This window comes from Schistocerca serialis, chromosome 1 (assembly GCF_023864345.2).
Source record: "Schistocerca serialis cubense isolate TAMUIC-IGC-003099 chromosome 1, iqSchSeri2.2, whole genome shotgun sequence".
Taxonomy (NCBI): domain Eukaryota; kingdom Metazoa; phylum Arthropoda; class Insecta; order Orthoptera; family Acrididae; genus Schistocerca; species Schistocerca serialis.
The window spans coordinates 877,656,268-877,684,241 of record NC_064638.1 but is presented as its reverse complement, the minus strand read 5'-3'; the positions used below and the strand labels follow the sequence as shown (position 1 = coordinate 877,684,241).

General features: G+C 42.0%; 1 protein-coding gene across 4 annotated transcripts in view; it reads right to left on the bottom strand.

The window, feature by feature from the left end:
- Positions 1–657: 657 nt before the first annotated feature.
- LOC126410738 (E3 ubiquitin-protein ligase Bre1) overlaps positions 658–27,974 on the bottom strand; it is a 284,197-nt gene continuing 256,880 nt past the window's right edge. For all 4 annotated transcript variants that reach the window (XM_050081311.1, XM_050081312.1, XM_050081315.1 and 1 more), the window contains 3 exons: positions 12,722–12,914; positions 6,629–6,723; positions 658–1,590 (listed from right to left, as the gene is read on the bottom strand). In XM_050081311.1, coding sequence (XP_049937268.1) covers positions 1,309–1,590; positions 6,629–6,723; positions 12,722–12,914 — 570 coding nt within the window. In that variant the 3' untranslated portion in view covers positions 658–1,308. The remainder of the gene's footprint in view (positions 1,591–6,628; positions 6,724–12,721; positions 12,915–27,974) is intronic.

The following is a 27,974-nucleotide window of genomic DNA, read 5'->3' as shown; positions in this document are numbered from 1 at the left end:
TTTCAGGTTACAGATAGCTGTATGTTCCTTGGGTGTGATACTGGAGTCACTAGGGAGGGGTTTTTGAAAGAAAGATGAGGTCAGTTTAGAAGTTTGCCTGGTGTTCTGCAAAGTGTTTCCATGAGAACATAAAACAATATTTCGTTTCACTGCTTCTTTACCATTGCAATATCAACTTGATGAATTGATTCTTCATTGTCATTTAAATATACTTTATGTACCTACAGGGAGTATATTTACAAATTTACTGTACCTTTAGAGTGAGGAGATACTATTTTAACAGAGAATAAATCCATAGTACCCATTGTTATCATATTGTTTCACATTTTTTCATACAAAATGGAGTTTTGATAGAATTATTTGTGACCAATGACAAATCTCACACAGTATATTCACTGCTTCTGATACACTGGGTTTTGGTGTATACAGACATATTTGAGAAGTTCACTGCATCATAATACATGGCCTCAGATCTCATCTCATCTCTGAAACTGAGTCATTGCAAAGTGGAAGACCACAGAAATTTTGTATTTTATATTAAATAAATAAACTTCTATACGATCTCATGCCTGTTACTGTTTCTGTTCTTTTTTGCCTTTCCTAAAAATTCAACATCACATCCGGTAAAGGAATAAAATATGTTCAAAAAATAATACATGAGAACTATGAAGCAGACATGCCCACTGACAGAACTGCTACTTTATTTTGTTTAATATATACATTGATAAATTAATACTCTTTTGGTATTAAATAAAACAGACTTCAATAACAAATGACTGTGTATGTGGAATGAATGTTTCAAATGTAATTTCATAAAGATGTTGGATATATGTACATACGCAACCAGTGTGCTAACAATAATTCTTGCTGTCGCTCTTCCAGCTGCTTTATCACAGTGTATTTCTCTCTGAGTCAGTCAGTCAATCAAATCAGTGAAATGCAAGTAACTGCTAAGTCATTAAAGAAATACTTGGCATAATTTGAAATTTGTCTAACAGTAATTACAGTAAATGTCTACTGTTTCACAGGAACAAGTACAATTATATCCATTACATTAGATTCTGTATCAAGCAACTGGTCAAACATAGTGTCAAAGCAAGGTAATAAAGTATTACATTTATCTTTCAAAGATAGAAGTCTTTAACTGTTGCTCTGCTAATCCTATTGAAACCAGTCACCAGACAAACTATACAATCTTATGTGTATCTTTAACAAAATCTTAAAACAAATAGCTCAGGAGTGTTCTCAATGAAAAACCTTGTGCACGGAATGGATCCTCCCAGATGAAAAGCTATGTGATTTAAAAATCTATGTAGAAAGATATAGGCGGTGATAGTCATTGGCACCGAAGGCAGCATTGCACTTGGGACATTTCCGTTGTCGAGTCTCATACCGAGTGCGAAGGCAGTCCCAGCAAAACACATGGAAACATTTACTGAGAACAGCATCTTTTCGTTTAACTTTGCATGATGGACAAGTTAGTGTTTCTTTGTATTCTCGTATTTCTTCCATCATTACTTCATCCAATGTGCCTGCCAACTCAATTTTCTTCATTCGTTCTGCTTTCCTACGAAGTTGTGCTATTTCTTCCTGCAAAGAAGACAATTGTCAGAGCTCTAAGCTACTGAAAACTGAACAAATATGCTTATCTTAGTAATTATTTATTACACATAAGGATAACATATTCATAAATCAATGAGCAATGGTAATGTAGATTGGTGGCAACATATTGGCTGCAGGAAAGGAAAAGTTATTGCAGCGACAGAGCTTTGTGTCTAATACAAATGTAAGGTAAGACTGCATTAGCTGTTATGAAATTTTTTCTTGCAAACTCAAATACCTAGACACCATATTTAGAACTGAGTATTTTTTCTTGTTTTCTTCATCCAGGTATATTTCACTTGTTTCCCATCAGCTTTTTCTTTTAAGGAAGTAACATTTTATAGTTCCAAAAGCTTGTAATTTGTTATCACATTGTATTTGTTGACAGACCTAATTTTTCTTCAAGTATCAATAATTTTTTACTATTCCTAGAAAATGTGTATTTATATGTGTAGTATGCAATAAAACTTTTCAATGAGATGAAACAAATGTACAGGAAGTAATTGATACTGCCATGGGCATTCCAGATTTATTATGCAAAATATTTTTCTTGAGAGAGAGAGAGAGAGAGAGAGAGAGAGAGAGAGAGAGAGAGAGAGAGAGAATGCGAGTTAAAAGTTAAGGGGGTAAAAATGGAATTATTTTTTAGAGGCTATAGATTTTCAGATTGTTTACAATACACCCTTATCCCCTTAAAAATAGTCTCCATTACAACTAATGTATTTGTCCCACCAGTGCTTCTATGGTTCGAAACATTTTTTGTAGTCATCTTAAGAAATGGCTGACAGCTCCTCCCTCATTGTTTTCTTGACTTCTTCAATGTTGTCAATCAGTGTCCTTCCTTGCTTGGAAATAAGAAAAAGTTGCGTGAAGCAAGGTCAGGCATGTCAGGTGCATCTGGCAGCAGAACCATGCCATTTTTAGACAAAAACTGTCTAACAGAGATGGCTGTGTGTGCGGGTGCATTATCACGTTGGAAGAACCAGTCTCCTGTATGCCACAAATCTTGTGTTAAAATTTTCTGAACCAAGCTCCAAGATAACCCACTAATCTCTGACAGTTGATCAATTGTCTGTTGATGGTCTTTGAGCATAAGGTCTTGAAGTTTTTTCAATATTTTCGTCAATTCAGGCAGTTTCCGGACGTCTAGAGCGAGATCTATCATCAATCGACATGTCACCATTTTTAAATCGAGCAAACGACTCATATACTTTTGTTTTCCCATAGTGTCATCTTGGTAAGGTGTTTTCAACATTAATTTCGGCAGCATTTTTACTGAGTGGAAAACCAGATTTCACAGCTGCATGTTGTTTACTTACACTTGCCATAATAGAAAATGAAACAAGAACAAAACAGCTCTATCAAAAACAATCACTACAGATGAACAGAACAAGCCTGGTTGACAACACAGGCAGCACTGAAGTGGCAATGAGTTGTGCTATACACACTTGCCGGCAAAAACCCTTACTACACAAGCTCCGCCCACAGCAATGTTATTCTGGTTTTTTTTTTTTTAATATGCTTCTGTTTAACAATTTTCTCCCCTTCAAATGCTGGATTCAAAAATATTAATGATGATGTAAAAAAGATATGTATGATTAGCACTGATAACCGAGAATCCCTAGAAAAGGATATGTGTAATTTGCTGCATGATAACTTTGATTACCATTAACAGGTAATGTGTTATTGAAAACACTGCACAGTCTGATTTCCATCTAGACAGCAAGCACATCACAGACTACTGTTCCTAATCCCTCTTGAAGATGATCAACACATCTGTAGAAATAGTATGCCATATCTGAATCTGAAATACTGTTGCATGCCCAGAGGTTGGTTTGTCATCAATCAATCTGTTAAAACCTGAAATATCACATCAGTAATATTCAAATCACTTACTGACACTTGTGGCCCAATGTCTTTCCTTCAATGCAATCTCTACTTTAAGCGAGTTCACCGATCCACACCGTCAACTGTTTGTACAACTTTAACACAATTTAATAATGAAAACACACAACAAAGTGCTTTAATTCACCAGTTTCTAACAGTGCCATGTTATAAAATCATTGTATGTGCACATGGCTTTCAAGCTCATACCAGTTTACACATTTCACACCAAAAGTATAAAATTTATAACTATACATGATGAAGTCAAGTAGTAAAACACATCATGTCTGAGGAGTCCCTGCAGCCCTCTTGACTTTGTACAATTGGGAAAATAAATAATTGGTATACCCGCTTTGAATATGACAAAAAATATTGTTGTTAGTACTGTCATGTTTTGTTTCAGTACTGCATTGTTTTTAATTATAAAGCCATGGCTGATGGGAGCAGACACAGTTACACTGCTGATGAAGTGTGAAGTGATATGTGGCATGTGTGTTGGTACATGACCATCCATAGATAGGGCAAATAATGATGGAGATATTGAGTAAGTTTAGGGATCGCTTCGGTATGGTTCTTCCTCATGAAATAACCAAGCTTTATTAGAAGGAACATGTCTATGTTCAGGCAAGGTCAAGGACAGATCATGTAGTGGACATAAGAAAATGCGAGGAGAAACTTGTACCATTGTTGCCAATGAAATCCATTTGCAATGGAGCAGCTGAACTTCAAGTATCATGGTCAACCACACTTGGACACATTTTAAATAAATAAATAAATAAAAAACTAACATTTGCAAATAAATTATCAGGCATAAACACGGAACAGCATGTTGCCGCCTGCTCTTGCTTTGATGGCATCTAAATGTTTTCTGTCAATCAAGAGGGTTCATTTCTGATGAACATGTTATATATTAAAGTTTATACTGGTGGAATGTGGTTTTCTGAGCTAAGCAAAAACTTCATAATGTGCAAGAGTTGGAAAGGAATTCATACAGGCTGGGAAGTTGTCATGATACCTGTTCAGCCCATATTTCTTTAAAAGATTTGCAAGTGGAAATTCTTATCTGATATACCTTAGCTTGAAGACAAGGGACTCAAGACTCATGTTGTTACAGCAGGATAGAGCTGCAGGATATGTTGCTATTCAGAGTTGCAAGCTCCTTGATGAACAATTTCAAGGCCACTGGACTGGTTAGGGTTCAAAACCATATCCAACCCTTTAGAAATGTCCATCATGAAGCCCAGACTTTGCCACACCAGGCAACACATTATGGGGTGTAATGATGTTCCGTGTGACTCCACACTGGTAAAAAACTATAGTCGAATTGTTCATCAAGGAGCTTGCAAATCTGAATAGCAAAGTGCCCTGCAGCTCTATCCTGCTGTAACAACATCAGTCTTGAGTCGCTTGTCTTCAAGCTAAGGTATATCAGATAAGAATTTCCACTTGCAAATCTTTTAAAGAAATATGGGCTGAACAGGTATCATGACAACTTCCCAGCTTGTATGAGATGTGAAGGAGGATATGCTGATACACAGATCTCTGTGAAAAGCATAATGGTACACATACAGATTCACTGATTATATAGAAGGCACCCAACAGTTCAGGATTGCCATGATTGAATCCGCCTCACGGATTAATGACTGGGACCAGTGTGCCAAGCAGTCTGGGTGTGGTTTTTAGGTGGTTCTACAATCACTTTAGCTAACTACTGCAATCTACATCTTTCTGAATCTGCTTACGTATTTGTGGTCTCCCTCTACGATTTTTACCTCCCACACTATCCTCCAATACTAAATTGGTGCTCTCTTAATGTCTTAGCATGTGTCCTATAAACTGATCCCTTCTTTTGGTCAAGTAGTGCCACAAATTTCTTGTCTCCTCAATTCTATTCAGTACTTCCTCATTGGTTACATGACTGACCCATCTAATCTTCAGCATTCTTCTGTAGCCCCATATTTCAAAAGCTTCTATTCTCTTTTTCTCTGAACTATTTATCGTCCATGTTTCAGTTCCATACATGGTTACACTCCAGACAAATATGTTCAGAAAATACTTGTTAACATTTAAATCCATATTTGATGTTAATAAATTTCTCTTCTTCAGAAATGCTTTTCTTGCCATTGCCAATCTACATTTTATATCCTCTCTACTTCAGCTATCATCAGTTATTTTGCTGCCCACATAGCAAAACTCACCTAACTACTTTAAATGTCTCATTTCGTAGTCTGATTCCTTTGGCATCACCTGATTTAATTTGACTAAACTTCATTATCCTTGTTTTGCTTTTGCTGATGTTAACCTTATATCCTCCTTCCAAGATACTGTCAAGTCTTTTGTTGTCTCTGACAGAATTACCATGTCATTGGCAAACCTTAAAGTTTTTATTTCTTCTCCCCAAACTTTAATCCCTACTCCAAGTTCTTCTTTGGTTTCTTTTACTGCTTGCTCAATGTACATATTGCATAACATTGAGTATAGGATACAACCTCATCTCACTCCTTTTTCAACCAGTCTCCCTTTCATGCCCCTCAACTCCTATAACTGTCGCCTGTTTTCTGTGCAAGCTGTAAATAGCCTTCCGCTCCCTGCATTTTACCCCTGCAAAGAGAGTATTCCAGTCAACACTATCAAAAGCTTTCTCTAAGTCTACAAATGCTACAAATGTAGGCTTGCCTTTCCTTAACCTGTCTTCAGGTCATCAGTAGTTCTGACAGAATATAATCTTCTACTGGGGCCTTGTAAGCATAGCGTAACCAAAGCTTGCTTCCACAGTATCAGCTCGTTAATTCCATCAGATTCCCACATGATCAGGGACTCAACAGAATGCTCTACCTTTCCTTATTGCTTTAGCTGGCAGATTGTTTTCTACGTCCATATTTACTAGATGTGTGTGTCGTACAGGCTGCACTGCTTAAAGAATTGGAGCAAATTAACTATTTCATGCCTCTCTGTATCTTCTCTGCTCTTATGTCTTCAGTATTAGATGACGTTCATCACCAAAGACAAAAATATGACAAATATCAAACTTGAAAAATTACTTGTGGGTACAGTACTCATTGTCACAAATGTACAATGCAAAAATCATCTGTGAAATACTGGAAATTATGTCTGAGCAATTATAACATAGGACTGTACTGACCTGGAGTCTTTTTGTTTTGTATGCCTCCGCTTCCAAAGAACTTGTTTTCTCAGCAACAACTTGCTGAGCTTCCTTCATCTGTGCATGATATTTTTCTGCAAATTGCAATAAGAACAAATTATTGTACAAAAATACTATCACACCTTAAACTGTTAATAATACTAACATTTAATGGCAACAGAAACTCGCATATATGCATTGCCACAATTTCAACTACTTCTCATTATGATCAAGACAGTTGGATGAACAATGTGCAAGATCTGTAGCATACACCTAAAGACTACCTGTCACAAGCATTTCCTATCCAATGAAAGGTTACAGAAAATATAAAAGCAGACATGTCATCGACTGGCTTTACTGCAGTCACTTATAGCATTCTCTGTGGGTGTCAAAACCACCCTGCTGTCCACATGAAAGATTTGCTTAAGGTGAAAAACTATGAAGGCACACTACCTTGTACATGGGAGAAATCACATTTATAAATGTTACTTTCTAATCTGTTAGTTTCAGTATGATCACAATGTAATTCAAACATACATCATTCATACCACTTATTAAGTCATCCAAGGCATTAGCTATTTCTTCAGCCAATTCTTATCTCACTAATAACAACACTATCCAAGTTCACTGCTAATACCACATTGCTTAAGATCAACACTCCTCATGTACACAACTTGTCTGTCTCCAAGCACATCTTCACCTGTGATTCCCAACTGTGAGTCAAGTAATCATTCCTCTTAACTCTTACCAATAACAGTCTGACAAATAATTACTTCACTATTGGTGGTTAAAATTATAAGAATATAAAGGTATAACCTCCCATGTCAATGTCTTATAGATTAGATGTTATTTTCTTAGATTCCAATTATTGGCAACCCCTGACTCTATTCAGGCTAACAGATATTTATATTGACTTATAAATAATAGATGCCCATTAAAACTGTTGGTAAGCTGTCAATCCAGTTGTCTGAAAGTCGGGCTCTTAATGCTGTCTTGAAGTGCAATGCACTGTTCAAGTGGGCCATTTGAAGTTGGATGGTAAGCAGTTGTTTTCATGTGGGGTATACACCTATGAACCAAAACATTATGACCACCTACCTAATAGCTTGTTTGTCCATCTTTGGAATGAAATACGTAACTGATTCTGTGTATCAGGGATCTGAGAGATTGTCGGTAGGTTTGTGAAGATATGTGGTATTAGATATATAAACACAGGTCATGTAATTCACATAAATAATGGGCCGCTAATTTGCGTATGCAGTGATGGTGCCCAATAGCGACCCAGATGTGTTCCATAGAATTTACATCCGGTGAATTTGGTTGCCAAGACATCAACAAGAGTTCATTACAATGCTCCTCAAACCACTGTAGCACAGTTCTGGCTCTGAGACACAGAGGCTGGTGAAAGAGGACATCACTGTCCGGGAAGACTTCAAGCATGAAGGGATGCAGATGGTTCACAGCTATTAGTGTGTCATAGATTACTACCACAGGTCCCATGCAAGCACAGGAGAATTCCTCCCACAGCATAATACTGCTCCCACCAGTCTGCATTCGTGGCGCACTGCATGCTTCGAGCTGCCATTCACCTCAATGGTGGCGTTTGTGGAGAGGACCATTGAACTACTGTGTAGCGAAAAAATGCTTTACCCACAGAGCCCTGACATGTTTCCATTGATCGACGGTCAAATTCCAACGGCCCCATGCCCACTGCAATCCTAATTGATGGTGATGTCGTGTCAACATGTAGGGCTGGTCTGCTGCAGAACTCTATTTCCAACAATGTACAATGAACGGTGTGCTCTGAAACACTTGTGCATGCACCAGTATTTGTGCTGTTTCTGCAGAGATGGCACAGAACACCATCTACCCTACTTTACAGAGCAGACAGGCCTCCAAACCCCATATTCTGCAACAAGTTGTGGACATCCAACCATTTAGCACCTAGTGGTAGTTTCACCATCCTTCTATGTCTTTGTGTAGGTTCACATGACAGTAGCACGTGAACATTCAACCAGCTTCATCGTTTTTGAGATATTCATTCACAGGCTCTGCGAAATAATAGTCTGGCCTTTGTCAAAGTCACTTGCCTCAATCGATTTCCCCACTTGCAGCCAATATCTTCACTAGGGTGACCCTCCATTCATATCTGCTCTGCTTACAAACTGTCATTACCGCATCATTTGCGAGCTGTGCCAGCAGGTGGCATCCAACATTGTGGTGGGTAGTGGTTATAATGTTTTGACTGGCCAGTGTCCATAGGGTCTTTGTCATGTGTGTGAAAATTTTAATAAAACTGCCATCCTCTGTTGGTGGTGTTGATTTTTGGGACTCAAAAACGTGCAATCCATGATAATAAGACAATGCTGGTAGCACTTTCTGCAAAGATATCCTTCAGTAGAACTCCTTCTGGCCAATGTGTAAACCTGCTGATCATTGTTAAGAGATTTTAATTATTTAACTACTTATTTATTCATTTATTTGTTATTTTCTTTTAGTCCTTTACGTATGTTAACTGAAAGAAAACAGCAAGATGAAATTTTAAAAGAAAGGTGAAGGCTTGTGAGCCAGGTAGTGGTCCCAGTACATCAAAGTATATGCAACAAGCAATTTAACTTCACTGAAAGCTCCTGGTTCAATGTTTTGAAATTTTTGCTTGTTGACCGCAAACACGTGTTTTTGCCCAAAGCTTTACATCTAGTTTGAATGGAAGTCAAATAAAGTGTTGTCAAATCAAGTCTTCTGTGCCTTTGCTGCCTGGGTGAGCCAAGTCATGTAGTGCATGGAAGACTTGCTGATAGTAGGATGGAGGAACATATGGCCTGAGTTTACCAGTAGAACTGACAAAGTAACTGTGATCTAAGAGCAGGTAATATTATTGTTACAAACACTAAGGAAAAAGTGTCTGAATTTTTCACTTTGGGCATTTCTGGGCCACTCCTTTGTGCCTTTGCAATTAACTCATACAGAATGCTAGTTGGCAACATGATTTTTGCAACTTGTTCTACTCATACAGAATGCTAGTTGGCAATATGATTTTTGCAACTCTGGAACAAGTACCAGAAGGAATTTTCTCTCCTCCAGGAAGGTATCGGGTATTTGTGTGGAACTGATTGAGAAATTCTGGATGGCACAGTTACTTTGTGTTGCCTTTTTGGGTGCTGTTTAAAGGCAAATGTTAATGGCTTGAGACCTGTAAATATTGTGAATTCTCTGCCTTCCAAAAGATAATACAAATGTTTGATTGCCGAATATGCTGCCAATAACTCATGGTTGTAGGTACTATAGTTAACGTCGTGTGTTGGTGGGAGACCTGGAAAAAAATGCTAGTGATTCAGGTGTTACTTTTCGTAACTGGTGTAAAGAAGCACCCGTAGCATAGTCTGAAGCATCAGCTACCAAAATTAAGGGAAAATCTGTTGAGAGATGAGCAAACTGAGTTGCATTATATAGTTTTTCTTTTAATTTTTTTAGCAATTTGTCTGTTTTATCAGTCCATGTAACAGGTGATTATCCTTCCTCTTGGTGCTCTTGAACAAGTTAAACAAAGCTCGAGTTAAACAAAGGTTGTTAGATTTCTGTAGTATGTGGTAACATATGTCTGTGGAAGTTTACCAGTTCTTATTTTCACTTTTCTTGTAAGAGTGAAATTCCTTGACGTGACCCACAATGATTCAAGAACGATATCACTTTCTCTCCAAAAATGCATTTTCCCCACATTAATGTTAAGATTATATTTATCCAGCCATTAAAGAAGCTGTTGCAGAAGAATTATCTGATATTCATTTGATGCTGCACTGCACTGCACAGACCAAATGACCCCTTTAAAAATTTGGAACAGCTGTTTTAGGTTCAAATTCTGGTACAACAGGAATGTGGTGATAAGCTCAGCTAAGGCCAGTTTTAGAGAGTATTTTTCTGTTGGAGACTTGGTAGTTGAAATCTTGTAGATGCAGCACTGGGCAGCAGTCTGGCACAGTGACAGCATTTAAGACTCTACAATCTCCACAGGTTCTTTAGAACAAGATGGGGAGTACTAGACCAGCAGCTTTTACGATGACATATGTCAAGGTTGATGATCTCCTGAAATTCAGGTTTTGCTTAAGCTATTTTTTGTGGTGGAAAGCACCTGGCTTGTGCATGCACTGGAGGTCCTGTTGTTGTGATTGCGTGTTGCACATTAACTTCAGGAGGATCAAATTAGCTTTCTCCATGAGAATGTTAGGTTATCTCTTTAGCAGGTCTCCATATTTATGCTGTGGGTCATTTAAAAGCACTAAACTGTCAATAGATACATCTGCAGAGCCTGTACTAGCAATTAAAGCTTTTTGCTTGATTAATAATTTTTTTTTTACTCAACATCAAGTAACAGAACATAATAGCTTGAAATCAACATTAATAATTGCCTGGCAGACATATGAAAGAAGGAATGGGCACAGAAATCTTTGTCAAAGGCCTATTTTGCAGTTCAGCAGTCAATCACCACATGTGTGTATTGTGGAACAATTTGCAGCATGAAGTTGCCTGAGTGTTAGCAGGCTGTCGAGGAATAAACAAACACGGCATTGAGCATTTCTTCACATTCTGTTGGAATTTATAATCATATTAGCACACAGAAAGTTTCTGTGCATGCCACCATGATTTTGATCTGCTTCTTGGTTGTGTATCAATTTAAAATTTCTGAATCTATGCCATTAGTTTTGAAAGCTGTCTTTCCAGACGGGAAAATCTACCATCCAGAGATGGAGATTAAACAGACTGACTGGGTGCGGTAATCTCTATGAAATCACCAGCTACAGAAGCAATTGCTTCGAGATTCATATGTTGTCCAACTACTACTACAGAATGTTTATTGGTTGGTAGTTGTTAAAGAAATATAGTTCTTAAAAATTGTTGATTACTTGTGTGCCAGCAAGTGCGAGCATCTCGCTGAGCAGAGCAGAAGGCTTTGTGTCTCCTAGTTCTACTTCGGTTAGCAACTTTTTTACTTTGCGTGGCTCTGATTCTTCAAATTCTGAGGTAAGACATGTTTTTACATCTGTGTATGGTGAAGCTGATAATGGTTTGGAAGTGAAATCTGAAATTAACTTAGCAATTTTGGTATCAATTGAAACCGAAACATGACAACACCGACACACACACACACACACACACACACACACACACACGACAGTCTCTGGCAGCTGGGTCTGGCTCCAGCTGTCAGAGACTGTGGTCGTGTGTGTGTGTGTGTGTGTGTGTAAAGCTCACTATCCAGCAGTCTGTTTGTTGTGTCTGTCTGTAACTCAGCTTATCCACTATTTGATTTCACTACTAGTGCACTCATTCCTTCACTCAGAAAGCAAATAAACCAAATTATTACTTTTAAGAAACTACTGTGATGCCCCTACTGTATACCTTAAGGTTGGGAGCCACAGCACACAGTCTGAAAATCCCCGGTCTATGTGATGGATGCGCAAGTGCATTGTCTTAAATACTACTCACTCTCAGTCAGTGTGACGGTTTACAGCTTCAAACTTAAATTACAAGGACCATTACTAATTAGCAAGCTGTGGGGCACTGGGGTAGAAATAAATTGCTTATCAGCAAACACTGACAGCTGACCAGAAAGAGAGAATTGTGAATTTCAGATTACATTAGTCCTTGCTAACAAACATACATACAGAAGTAGTACTAAGTTTATATTTTTCTAATAGTTTTCCAGTAGTTGCATCAACTTGGAGCAAGAATCTATATGACCTCAACAAATAACATAAGACACACTGCACGAGTTTGTGTAGGGAGGTTGTGTGTGTGTGTGTGTGTGTGTGTGTGTGTGTGTGTGTGTGTGTGTGTGTGTGTGTGTGTGTGTGTGGGGGGGGGGGGGGGGGGGAGGTTTGCTTATTTTTATTTATTCTTCGGAGCGAAGAATTTAACATTAGTAATTTAATGTTTTGATTAATGAAAATGCATTTCCAAATAACTACCATTTTATAAACCTTCCCAACTAAACTGCACGTTACAAATACAAGAATCTGATTAGTCTATATGGAAATAACAAAGAATCGCCCTTCAAGTCATGTTACCACAAAAATTAATCACTTATTAACTCACCAAGATGCAACTTCAGGTCAGCTGCTGATTGCGCACTTTCAATAGCCTTGCGCTTATGCATTTCCATGGCCTGCTGACGAAGAGCTAATTCTTTCTCAACAGTAGCAAGCGAGTTTTGTAAGATGCGTTCCTTGTCTTCTAACTTCCGTACCACAACATTAGTAGCTTCCACCTGTGATGTCAGTGTTGCAACCTGCAAATTTTATGCAATCACTCTTACTTCCTTACAAATATTCTGGATGAATACAGTTCAACCACACAAATTATATTAACATACACTCCTCGAAATGGAAAAAAGAACACATTGACACCGGTGTGTCAGACCCACCATACTTCCTCCGGACACTGCGAGAGGGCTGTACAAGCAATGATCACACGCACGGCACAGCGGACATACCAGGAACCGCGGTGTTGGCCGTCGAATGGCGCTAGCTGCGCAGCATTTGTGCACCGCCGCCGTCAGTGTCAGCCAGTTTGCCGTGGCATACGGAGTTCCATCGCAGTCTTTAACACTGGTAGCATGCCGCGACAGTGTGGACGTGAACCGTATGTGCAGTTGACGGACTTTGAGCGAGGGCGTATAGTGGGCATGCGGGAGGCCGGGTGGACGTACCGCCGAATTGCTCAACACGTGGGGCGCGAGGTCTCCACAGTACATCGATGTTGACGCCAGTGGTCGGCGGAAGGTGCACGTGCCCGTCGACCTGGGACCGGACCGCAGCGACGCACGGATGCACGCCAAGACCGTAGGATCCTACGCAGTGCCGTAGGGGACCGCACCGCCACTTCCCAGCAAATTAGGGACACTGTTGCTCCTGGGGTATCGGCGAGGACCATTCGCAACCGTCTCCATGAAGCTGGGCTACGGTCCCTCACACCGTTAGGCCATCTTCCGCTCACGCCCCAACATCGTGCAGCCCGCCTCCAGTGGTGTCGCGACAGGCGTGAATGGAGGGACGAATGGAGACGTGTCGTCTTCAGCGATGAGAGATTGGTGCCAATGATGGTTGTATGCGTGTTTGGCGCCGTGCAGGTGAGCGCCACAATCAGGACTGCATACGACCGAGGCACACAGGGCCAACACCCGGCATCATGGTGTGGGGAGCGATCTCCTACACTGGCCGTACACCACTGGTGATCGTCGAGGGGACACTGAATAGTGCACGGTACATCCAAACCGTCATCGAACCCATCGTTCTACCATTCCTAGACCGGCAAGGGAACTTGCTGTTCCAACAGGACAATGCACGTCCGCAGTATCCCGTGCCACCCAACGTGCTCTAGAAGGTGTAAGTCAACTACCCTGGCCAGCAAGATCTCCGGATCTGTCCCCCATTGAGCATGTTTGGGACCGGATGAAGCGTCGTCTCACGCGGTCTGCACGTCCAGCACGAACGCTGGTCCAACTGAGGCGCCAGGTGGAAATGGCATGGCAAGCCGTTCCATAGGACTACATCCAGCATCTCTACGATCGTCTCCATGGGAGAATAGCAGCCTGCATTGCTGCGAAAGGTGGATATACACTGTACTAGTGCCGACATTGTGCATGCTCTGTTGCCTGTGTCTATGTGCCTGTGGTTCTGTCAGTGTGATCATGTGATGTATCTGACCCCAGGAATGTGTCAATAAGGTTTCCCCTTCCTGGGACAATGAATTCACGGTGTTCTTATTTCAATTTCCAGGAGTGCATTTTCTTTAACAGTAAACAATGGGTGGCAGAATAAAACAGGAAAATGTTAATGTATTCTTGGAAAGCTATGTCTGGAATCAATGAAACAACTTTATAATCAAAGAGAAATACTCACTCACGTATAGAACAAGGCTAGAAACCTTCAAAACCATAAGTTCCATTTAGCAAATGAAGTCCGCAGGTTGCATTGAAACAGTACCTATCTACCACACAGGTGCGGCTCATGGCTTCCATACTGAGTGAAGACTACGACATTTATTGGTTGGAACTAACCTACACCTCAGGCTATGCTGCAGATCAGTCTGTCACCACAACCAAGATTTGAGATTTGAGAGGGGGGGGGGGGGGGGGGGGGCGGTGCAGTGGCAATATCACACTCCACACTCTAGCCAAACGTTTACATACCATATCCTCCTACTGTTTCATAATCAACTATTAAATAACATCAAAAGCTAACTGCAAGATAAAATCTATAGGTAGCTTATTTATCCCACTACTTCACATTTTCCAACAGTTTACTGCAACAAATCTTACTAAAAGACACATTTTGGAGAGCTCTCTAATGCTGCATATGTTAGCTTTGCAGCATGCGTAATATTTTTTATATTTTCATACGGTTAATGTTCTGTGTGCTCAAACTGCAGTGTTTATGAGTTTGGATGACAAAACAGTGATGTTTCCATGATGTCACCAATCTTTTGCTGTGACTGACTGACATGAGCAAGCCAAACAACCGCCATGGTAATTTACACACCATATTTGTCAAGTATATTTCCACATAACAGAAATATGCATTTTAAGTGATAAGGCGCACACAATCACCCAGCTGGATTGAGTATATCAAACCTGTGATGTTTGAATACAGTATTACTAGTGCCCTGCTTGACACAGTGACATCATTTAAATATCAGGGCATAATGTTGCAAAGCGATATGAGATGGAATGAGTGTATGAGAACTGTGGTTGGGAAGGGGAATGGTAAACTTCGGTTTACTGGGAGAATTTTAGGAAAGAATGGGTCACCTGCAAAGGAGACCGCATATAGGACACTAGTGCGACCTATTCTTGAGTACTGCTTGAGTGTTTGGGATCTGTGCCAGGTCAGATTGAAGGAAGACATCAAAGCAATTCACAGACTGGCTTCTAGATTTGTTAACGGTAGTTTCGAAAAACATGTAAGTGTTACGGAAGCACTTTGGAAACTCAAATGGGAATCACTGGAATGAAGGCTACATTCTTTTCGAGAATCACTATGAGGAAATTTAGAGAACCAGCATTTGATGCTGACTGTCGAACGATTCTACTGTCACCAACATACATTGCATGTAAGAACCATGAAGATAAGATATGAGAAATTAGGGCTGATACGGGGGCATACTGATCGTCGTTTTTCCCTCACTCTATTTGCAAGGGGAGCACGAAAGGGAATAAGTAGTGGTACAAGGTACCCTCTGCCATGCACTGCATGGTGGCTTGCGGAGTATCTATGTAGATGTAGATGTAAATGTACACTTCTCTGTTAAAACTGCATGTATATCCTTGCATGGATTTACACAGTTTTGTTCTTTATTCATGTTTACATTGAGTCTGTAAGCACCATGTTTCTTTACTTTCATCCTCATCGTGTGTTCCAAAATTTTAGCTGATAAATTGCACAATGAACTCGCATTGTGCTGTTTCCAAACCCATGGTATGTTGCTGTTATTGACAGGAATGTAAAACTCACTAAACCCATGTATCATACATCCACAAAAGGAAACTTGCTAATAATGCACATTTCCCGCAATCAGCAAGCAAGGAAACTAAAGTAACAGGACACATTTCAGGCCTTTTTTTCCTCTAATCATTCGTGAAACTCTCGTTAGGTGGTGATACTTACGTTACCGCACATCTCTGATGAGATATCTGCAAACTTATTGCAACGGTGGACAGAATAGCCAATGACAGAAAGAAAAAAACTGTGTAAAACTCTACAGAAACAATAATACTAAACAACAATTAATGACCCAATTAAGCATAATACAGATTTACAGAGACAGGGATTCAATAAAGGAAGTTTCAGCTACTCTGTTCATTCCCTTTTGATGTAAGCAATGGAACATGAAAATTATGTGCAGGTTTAGGCTGAAGCACCGGAGCCTTTGGGACGCCCATAAGGGCTGTACTGAGGAAGCCACAACCCAAAACCTCTGCCACACACATCTACGCAGCATATCAAGGTGCACCATTAAGAATAGCTACTAACTGTTCAAGAAACATCACTTGATCAACAGTTCCACAAATGTTTATCACCATTAATTAAATCCGTGTGGGGAATATGCGAAATTTTTTCTGATAATTTAAATTATGTAACATATTACTGAGATTTTTTTAAAAATATATATTTTGGGGTGGCTCCGCTTCAGAGCCTTCATCTACATGCGCAGATACTGAGGCAAAAGAATTGTCTAAAGAACAGGAGATGAATTATTGTTGCAACTATATATTGTGCTGATATTTATTTTTCAAGGTCCTATGATGCACAGTGAGTTTTGTATATGACTGTCTGCTACAGACAGTAACAGGCGCCAAATTTCTTACCACGATGAGAGCCCAATGGATGTGTTGACAACATAATTCATACATTTTTACTTCACTAGGTAAACAGATAAAGATTTTAATGATTGAATAACTCACTGCTTCCTCTGCCACATTACGCCTAAGTGAAGAACAGTGTAAGCAATTCCTCCTTGCAGTATTATATTTATGAATGGTACTGATACTTTTTAACTGTCAATGACTGATAACAATTGACTGATAACAATTAACTTCATAATGGAGTAAATGTAGTCTGTTGTCAGTATGCTGAACTGTATAAAGAGCTTTCAGTAAGAGCTGTAATGGACACCACATATCAGCATTATTACATATTTCTGTGTAACAAATACTTTCTTCTTGAATGATGAGTCACCCCAGCATATGTCACAAGACAGTAGTGAATGAAAATATAAAAAGTATGTAAACGTTTTCACATTTCCATCTTCAAACTCTATCATCAGTAACACAAATGTTACAGAGGTTAGACCTTTAAGATGATCTGTAACACGTGAATACCTAGTTTCGTGTCTAAAACAAAGATGGCAGACAAACAGGGCTCATATCAAACAACGGAAAATCCAGGATGGAATGTAACAATATTATTATGAAAAGGGTAGTCGCTACTCACACCCGCATGCGGGCGCGCGCGCACACACACACACACACACACACACACACACACACACACACACACACACACACACACACAGGAGACCATATTCTCTGGCTGCAGAAGCCAGACCAGTCTGTGTGTGTGTGTGTGTGTGTGTGTGTGTGTGTGTGTGTGTGTGTGTGTGTGTGTGGGCGCGCGCGCGCCCGCGTGCGGGTGTGAGTAGCGACTACCCTTTTCATAATAATATTGTTACATTCCATCCTGGCTGCAGAAGCCAGACCAGTCTGTGTGTGTGTGTGTGTGTGTGTGTGTGTGTGTGTGTGTGTGTGTGGGCGCGCGTGCGTCCATCTGTTGTCTATTTTCGACAAAGACCTTGTTGGCCAAAAACTCATTTTGTGACAGTCTTTTTGTTGTGCCTATCTAAACTCAGCATCTACAAAGTGTAGCAGCATGAAACTGGAAATTAGTTGCAATAATTACACCTCTGTTTTTGAAACTGATGAACAATATTTTATTCAAAATAATTCCCATTACTATTCATACATTTCTCCACATCTCCAGCAGACTAGGAGCGCCATGCCAAAGAAACAGTTCTTCTTTTGAAACAAACCCGTAAGCTAGCCATTTTCATACATTTTCATACAAACTGAGGCATTGTTCAATGAGAGGACGTACCAGTGATGCAAATAGATAATCAGATGGAGCCAAGGCTTGAGAATAAGCCACATGCCTAGTATTTCCCAACTGAACACCTCGACTGCTTCCCTGACCTGTTTTGCTGCGTGTGATAGGGCGTTATCATGGAGCAATATGACTGTGTTGCCTTTTTCCATATTCTGGTCGTTTTTCATGTAATGCTTGATTTAAATTGATCATTTGCTATTGGTAGTGATCAGTGTTAACAGCTTCACCAGGTTTCAGTGTCTCATAATAGAGGACACCCTTCCAATCCCACTAAACATGGAGTGTTGTCTTTTTTCCAAAGCAATTTGATCTTGCAGTGGATGTCTGGATTCACTTATGATTTACGACACTTAGGATTCTCAAAATATACCCATTTTTCATCACCTGTCACTATATGATGGAGAAACAACTTTCTTTTGTATTTTGCGAGCAACATTTCAAAGTAGTATTTAGACTTGCTTGCTGTCTTTCTTTCAGTTCATGCAGTACTCATTTTTCCACTTTCTTCACCATCCCATAGATTTCAACCAAACAGAAACGGCTTTCTGCAACACATTAAATTGTTTCATGGGTTCCTGTTGAGTTTGAGTATCATCTTCATCCAATAAGGCCTCCCATTTGTTGTGTTTGAACTTTTTTGGTGGTTTCCCGTGCTCGTCATTTCTCATGTCAAAATCACCACTTTTGAATTTTTTGAACCACTTGAAATACTGCATTTTCTCAGGAGCATGTTCACCGAAAGCTTCGATGAGCGTTCAATGTGATCCTGCAGCAATTTTCTTCAAATGATAACAGAAATACAATGCTGTCCACAAATCATAATTTGTAGGCACAAAACTCGACATGTTTACTGTTTTGAAACAGATACCGATGTATGGAACTTGGGTTACTGTGTGTCGACATTCGTTGTCAGCCATTACAGGAAGTAGATGGCACTGCAAAGGTCCTACACTAACGGCTAGCACCATCTACACCTGGTATATGATGAGTAGCAACTATCCTTTTCATAATATTATTATAATCAATAACAATACATTAATTAAGCCTTAACTTGAAGATATTTCTGAGACTGTACATTCAAAGTACGGCCTTGTGTGGAAGTGAACTTCAGACTGTGGGAAAATTGGAAAAGAAGACAACTGAAGCATTTGAGATGTGTTGTTACAAAAGAACACTAAACACTAGGTGGACTGATAAGAAATGAGGATTCCAGAGATTAATCAGGAAAGGAGAATGTGGAAATCAGTAACTCACTGTGCAAAATAATTAAAGGGTCACTTTCTCGAAACCACCCTGATTTCAATGCAGAAGTCTTAAATGTGGCTTAAAGGTCCCTACAACCTTCCTCTGCAATGGTACAAATGCATGGTGCACTGCAAGTCACCCTCATGCTCAGTAATGCTTAATGAGGTCAGATTTGACCAAATTTCACCACTATTCAGCCCAATGCCACTGTGGTTGCGTCACACAAGGGAAGGTCGTTACATCAGCTCCTTAATTATGTCTCACACATTCTCTTGATGCCTCTGCGATGGAGGCCAGAATTCCAACACCAAGCACTGAACACTTAAATCAAGCACTGAACACTTAAATCATGCCGGGTTTCTTATGGATGGCCGAGGAAAACAATTCAGACATTCCATCCCTGAGAACTTACACAAAAAGGCATCAGGGGTTGGCATAAAGGATGTCAATGAAACCACCTCTTCCCTTGGGGTATTATGCTAAAAAAGCATAGACGTACTTTCTGGCATCGGCAGCCAATGGCTGTGGTCATATGTGAGAGAGGTGTGTGTGTGTGTGTGTGTGTGTGTGTGTGTGTGTGTGTGTGTGTGTGGGCGCACGCGCGCTGTCTATTTCTGGCAAAAGCCTTGTTGGCTGAAAGCTCATTTTGTGACAGGCTTTTCGTTGTTCCTATCTGCGACTCAACGTCTCTGCTAATTGGTGAGTAGCAACTATCCTTTCATAATATTGTTACATTCCATCCTGGATTTTACATTGTTTGAACTCTCTTTCCTGCTTCAGATCACATTCATATTTTGTCAAACAGTTTTGTATGATCTCTAGAAGTTCCAGCTTGTATACTAGAGAAAAAAATGCAGTTGCACTATACTACAATGGGGTCAGATAATGTTCAATGTGGTTGCAGTCCCATGATGTCCTTAGAGAAGAGTTAAATCACCCTAGGTGAGTCAGCAGCATCAAAGATTGTCAAGAACTTTGTTCTGTTGCATATCAAATTGCAAACTGTTGTTTCCGACCACACAATGCATGTAAATGAATACTCCAGATTCGGAACGGCAGTGTATCTGAAACAGTTTCCTTGGTCATCCATCAGAAAACTGCAGCATTTTAATGTTAGGTCAGTTTCGACACTAACCTGACCTACATCACAGAGGAGTCAGCAAAGGGGCGAGTGTGAAAAGGGTGGCAGGGCAGGGGAACAACTTTAAGTTTCCCACCATGTGACATGTTGGGCAGAATTGTTCTGAAACTTAGTGGCAATGTGACCTTATTATCTTAAACCTCACATGAACATCTGAGCTCTGACTTTTTTTCTCACACGTGTCAACACCTTGCTGTCTGAAGCTTTGCAGAGCCTGAGGGTGACATCACTGGGACTCAAGCTTCTGCACCATTATGGAAGAAGATTATTAGCACCTCTGAGCCAAAATTCAAACTTCTGCATGTAATGAATAAAAATGACGGGGAGTCAATAAAATTACCCTTTAAATCTTTATCGCAGAGTAGGCCAAGGGACAATATCACAGGACACATGTTAACACTTCAGAAGGTAGCTTCCACACATGGGGCAAAAATAGAGAAGACAGAGATTGGAATATATCCAACAAAAAATCAAGGATGCTGGATGAAGAGTGACTTGGAAATTGAGGTGGCCAAAATCAAATTAGTCATGGGGAGAGGGGGGTGGGGGGGGGTGGTTAGGTAGGCAGGAAGAGAGGTTGGTTGGTTTAAAAGAGGGAGGGAGGGGCCAAACTGCTATGTCATTGGTCCCTCGTTCCGATTAAAATAATTCAAGGGTGGAAGTACAATAATCGAGACATACAAAAAACAATTGGATGAAAGGAGAAAACCATAAGAATGACAGAAGGGCAACAAACACTAAAATGGAGAAAATCAGACAAGAAAACCACAGAGACATGCAAGAAACAGGTAGAAGACATCAAAACAAGAGAGCAGATTATCATGGCGGCTGACCATGAGAATAAAAAGGAGAAGCCAGCCACTCTGCAACACATTAAACCTCCACCCTCTAAGCACTTGGGTGGAGGACACAAAATCCACCCTCACAAATAAAACATAAAACTAAAGCTGCTGTTGAGGCATTGTTGCCCAACACCAATGATAGGGTGCTGGAAAAGTTAAAAGTCTGCTGCAGAGTGGCTAAAAATGGGCAGTCCAGCAAGAGGTGGACGACTGTCATTTCTGAGCCACAGCGACACCGAGGTAGGTCCTTGCAAAGCAGGACATAATCATGTGTTAGCCACGTATGGCCAATGCAGAGCCGACCAGAGGACAACTGATTCCCTGAGAGAGGACCACTTGGAAGACTTCCACACATTCGTAGTCTCCTTAATGACAGTTTGTTGTGCGTACTGTTATGCCATTCTGCCTCCTAAAGCAAAAAACCCTGCGGCATAAGACAAAACGCAGGTCAGTTTCAGAGATGCCCATCTCTAGAAGCAGTTTCTGCGTAGCCTGTTTTGCTAGCCTGTTGGCAAGTTCATTACCTGGGATTCCAATGTGTCATGGGGACCACACAAATACCGCTGAACGACGGGACCGTTCCAGGGCTGAATGGATGCTATCAAAGGATGGCAAGCATAGCACTGGTCAATAGCTTGTAAACTGCTTAAGGAGTCAGTACACAGGAGAAATGATCTCCCAGGACATGAGTGGGTGTGGTCAAGAGCACGAGATGTGGCCACCAGCTCTGCAGTGAAAATACTGCAGCCATCTGGCAAGGAGTGCTGTTCAGTATGTCCTCCATGGACATATGCAAAGCCTACATGACCATCAGCCATTGAGCCATCGGTGTGAACCACTTCATGGCCACTCTACATGTCGAAAATCAAGAGGAAGTGATAGCACAGAGCCACAGGATTAATGAACTCCTTAGGGCCATGTGAAAGGTCTAGAAGAATCTGCAGCCTAGGTGTATACCATGGAGGTGTGCATGGATTTGGCCCTCGAGGAGAGGTGGTAATGGGAAGGACTCCAGTTCAGACACAAGGGAGGGACGCGAACCGCGATCCTAAGCCCTGACTGGGCCGCTGATGCGGGAGATGAACTGCCATGGTTGGGAAAAGGAGACGGTAATTTGGATGCAAAGGAGAACATGTGCAACATAACTGGCGGGCAGTTGTGCACACCTAACCTTCAATGGAAAGACTCCAGGCTCCACCAGGAGACTGGTCACCAGACTTGTTCTAAAAGCTCCTGTCACAGGCGAATGCCACAGTGGTGCACTAGGTCGAGTAAACGCAATGCTGAGGGTGCCGCTGAACCATAAACCAGACCCCATAGTAGCGGCAAGATTGAACAAGGGCTTTGTAGAGCTGCAGGAGTGTAGAGTGATCTGCATCCCAGTTGGTGTTGCTCAGGCAGTGGAGGGCATTGAGATGCTGCCAGCACTTCCGCTTATGCTCATGAAGGTGAGGTAGCCAAGTCAATTGGGTGTTAAAAACAGTCCTAATAATCGATACGTCTCCACTACAGTGAGTGGATCGTCATTAGGGTAAAGTTCTGGTTCTCGATGAATGGTGTGATGCCAACAGAAATGCACGACACACGACTTTGCACCTAAAACTGGAAGCCTTGGGTAGAGCTCATGACTACACCTTGTGAATGGCTCCCTGTAGGCACTGCTCAGCAGCACCAGTACTGGAGGAGCAGCACAAAATGCAGACGTCATCTGGATGAAAATCAGGAGCGAGCCCTGGAGACACCGCTCACCAGGTGTTGGTGTCTGGAAAACAATGTTCGGATGGCAGACTTTAGGGACACAAGATTACCAGTGGTAGAGCGACCCTGGCGGAAGCCGCCCTGACTTGGATCCAGTAGGCCACATGACTGCGGGACCCAACTGCCGACACACCATATGTTTCAGCAGCTTACAAAGAAAGTTGGTGAGGCCAATGGGCCAGTAGCTATCCACATTCCACATCAGGTTTTGACCGGGTTTGAGCACTGGAATAATGGTGCTCTCCCGCCATTGTGATGGAAAGACGGCATCACACCAGATCCAGTTGAAGATTACTAGGAGATATTGCTGGTAGTCAGATGAGAGATGGTTAATCACCTGACTGGATCCCATCTGGCCCAGGAGCTGTGGCGGGGCAATGTGCAAGGGCGCTGAGGAGTTTCCACTCTGTAAATGAGGCGTTATAGGGGTCACTGTGGCGTCTAATGAACAAGAAGACTTATCTTCCCATCCACCATTTAAGGACGTGAAAGGCTGGGGGGTAGTTCTCTGACGCAGAGGCTCAAGCACGGTGTTCAGCAAAGTGCTCCACAATCACATTTGTGTCAGTAGATAACACACCACTGATGTTAATGCCAGGGACTCCTGTTGGGGTCTGCTACCCGAAATGACGTCAGATCCTTGTCCAGACTTTGGACGGTGACGTATGGCACCCAATCGTCGACACTCGTCTCTCCCAACACTCCTGTTTCCATTCGTTTTATAAGCTGGTGAATGCAGACACGGAGCTGCTTAAAGGCTATTAGATGCTCTAGGGAAGGGTGCCTCTAATATCGCTGTAGAGCTCGTGGAAGCTATTTATTTTCTTCAGCGCCTTCTGGCGACCAGCATGGGACTGTCTTTCGCATTGGGCACCCTAAAGAATGAGGGATCACGTTTTCCGTCGCAGAAATTATCGTTGTAGTGATCTGCTCAACTGCAACATCGAGGGCACCATGTAGGTAGATTCAGCGGTGACATCAGAGGTGAAAGCACCCATTCTGCCTTGTTTACAGCCTATCTGGGTAAGTGTCTGTGGGCATGATGCCGGGGGAGTGACAAGAAGATGGTGAAGTGGTCACTACCACACAAGTCGTCATGCGCTCTCCAGTGGATAGATGGGAGACAGATGGGAATGCAAACCGAGAGATGAATGGCTGAATATGTGCCATGTGCCTCTCTGAAATGTGTGTATTTAATAGGCAGAGGTCGAGTTGTGACAAATTTTTGACGTCCCTACTTCAGCCAGTAAGTATGGTGCCACCCCAGACAGTTAATTCCTGTGTTGTCCTTATCCTGGCAGTCACAGCTTCAAGAGGGGTTTGAAGGGGCACAGGTTCACTAAACACTGAGTTGAGCACATAGATGCAAACTTCACCTGACATTCTATTATAGTCAGTACAGTTCCTATAATATCCCTTATAGCCGCAGAGGGCAGGGCTCTGCATTGCAGGGAACCAGGTTTCCTGGAGGGCAATGCAGAAAGCATATGTAAAGCTTAATACTTGCCAGAGCTCAGCCAGGTGGTGGAAAAAACCACCGCAATTCCACTGGAGTATTATGTGATAGCGAGACTGGGAAGGCCTCAAATACTCAATGAGGCACTCTACGACTCAGGATCACCTGCTGCCACCAGATGAGTACCTGTGTGATCGACATCCATTGTGTCTGAGGGCTCAGCGAAGTCTAGGTCTTCAGCGGACGCCAGAATCTCCACCTCATCCGCAGAGACAGAGCTTCTAGGTAGTGGTGGTGTGGGTGCCACCACAGTGCATTGGTTCTTGGGGGTCTTTTTCAATTTAGGTCTCTCTCGCTGCTCCTTAGGTTTGTTTGGCTGGGAGAGCTTCACTGATTCAGTCTCAGGGACTGAGGAGGACTGTGAGGCCCTATGATCAGTTACCTGTGGTTGCTTCAGCCACTGGTGGGTGTCAGCTTTGCCACTAGTATGAACCTGGGAAGGGAGTGACACAAGGGATCCCTTCCTGATGAGAGGAGGCGAAGACGACTTACACTTCTCTGGCTGAGAAGTGGGAATTGATGTCCCCAATGGTTGGTGCGTGTGTGTGTGTGTGGGGGGGGGGGGGGGGGGTCCTGAAGTAGGTTGTGCAGGAGCAACAGGGAGGGAAGTGCCCCCCATCATCAAGGAGGCATGTGAAGTCTCACGGCTCTGAGAGCCAACTGTATGCAACGGAACGGAAGATGGTAGAACTGTTGTCATAGCGGCGGTGCAGGTTGACGTCATATGCACAGGATGTAGCCTCTCATATTTTCTCTTGGCCTCAGTGTAGGTCAGTCAGTCCAGGGTCTTGTATTCCATTATTTTTCTTTTTCTCTGGAGAATCCTGCAGTCTGGCAAGCAAGGTGAATGGCGCTCTCTGCAGTTGACACAGATGGGAGGTGGGGCACAGGGAGTATTGGGATGTGGAGGACATCCACAATCCCAACAGGTGACGCTGGAAGTACAGCGAGAAGACATATGGCCGAACTTCCAGCACTTAAAGCACCGCATCGGGGGAGGGATATATGGCTTTACATCACAGCGGTAGACCATCACCTTGACATTCCTGAGTAATGTGTCACCCTCGAAGGCCAAGATGAAGGCACCGCTGGCAACCTGATTATCCCTCACACCACGGTGGTCACGCCGGACGAAAGTGACACCTCACCACTCTAAATTGGCGTGCAGCTCAATGTCAGACTGCAAAAGAAGGTCCTTGTGGAATACGATACCGTGAACCATATTTCAGCTCTTATGGGGCGTGATGGAAACAGAAACATCCACCAGCTTGCACAGGTGAGTAGTGCCTGTGACTGGGCAGAGGGTGCTGTTTTGATCAAGATCAACCCTGACCGCATTTTGGACAAGCCCTCCATCTCCCCAAACTTGTCCTCTAAATGCTCCACAAAAAACTGAGGTTTTATTGACAAGAAAGATTCCCCATTAACTCTTGTACATACAAAGTACTGGGGTGAATAAGCTTTGCTGCCATCCTTAGCCTGGCGTTCCTCTCATGATGTGACCAGATGGGGGGGGGGGGGGGGGGGTAGAATGATTTGGGGTCTTATTTGTTAGCACTGAAGTTGTTAGACTTGACCGCTTACAGACTGATGGTGTTTGACCACCAGCAAGCGATGAAATACTACGCTTCATGGCGTGTCGTTAGCCCTGATGCCACCCACTCCAACCAGGGCCCCTCCCCACGGGCACCACCCAACCGCAGCAAAGGCCACCATTGCTGGGAGTCCCGATGCCTCAGGGTGACAGGCATCTACTGCTTGGCAAATGTGGGGAGTTAATGGCACAGGCATCAGCAGGGTGATCCCTGTGTGGTCAGGGGGCTACAACCAATATGGTACATGGCGGCCCCACCACAATAGACAGGTTACCATGCCACATATCAAGCGCAAATGAGCTAAGTAGACCATTATCATCGACAGTGCAGAAAGTGACACTGCACAGAGGATGGCGGAAAACGCACTCAGGAGGGTGACCTCAATTAACAGCTGGAAATGAGACAAAGTGCAGGTCCACGTCGATGAAAGATGCGAGAGGTTTCAGCACATCATGGACTCTGTGCACCATGTAAGGCTCTCTTCCCCAATTGGCTCGCTCTTCAGGAAAATTTTGATAAATGGAGGTCAAACCCTACAGGGGACCATCACATAAAGGCCAAACCGAAATGTGAGAGACTCCTTTTGGTTGCCTCTTATGACAGGCAAGAATACCTTGGGCTTATTCTAATCCCCGGACCTGCAGGAGAGGGGTTTGCTGGAAGGTAGGGAGTGGTCGGAGAAGACACTACTACAGAAAAATATTTAACACGTTATTCACGTAGGTCTCAGATGTAAATAAGGTACAGACAACAGGGCTCTATTTACTGGAATGGAACTGAGGCTATATTATTTTAAAAATGTAGATGGATTTAGACGTATAAGCTGTGTCCATATCCAACACCATGTACATTACACTATTCTTTGTAGACTCCCCCATTTACCTCCCCCAGATTTCAGTTTACACAAAGTAATGTGCTGGATTCAAAGAGATGTACAAATAGCTCAACTGGCAACGTACCTTACCTGAAAGGCACATCTGGATTCCAGCCCCATTCGCTGTCACCTAATGAAACTTTTTAAGTACAAAGTGAAATTTTTGTCAATAATCTCCCACAGTAACTGACTGATGATTAACTCTGAAAGATACTGATTGGTTGTATGTGACAATTTCAGTGGTCAAAGAGTACCTTAATGAAAGTAGTCATTACAGAGCACTTTGTATCAAGGGCAAAAAGTATGTTCAGCTTGTGAACTGTTAAACACTTTTAACATCTTGAGGAAAAAGGAGAGGATTGTTATGGCATATTGTCCCTTGTAGTGACCTGAGGATCTCCTTTAAGCCTCAGAATGGTAACAGATAAGAAATAATGAGAAATAAAGCAAAGCTGGGCCTACCAATGATCTCCCGCAATGTGTTAAAAGTGCCAACTAGAACAAACTGTGGTTGTTTATGAGAATGGAAGACCTTGAACTGATGTTTTATCTTGCACTAAGCTAAATGAAGAAACCGAGAAGAAAAATGTCTACCATGTCTTCCTCAGCAATGCAGTTATGTGGAAAGAAGGCTTAATCTTCATACTGTACTATTTCTTTTCTTTTCACCAATTACATTTGCTATTAATGAGTAATGAGCAATTTAATGATCATCTGT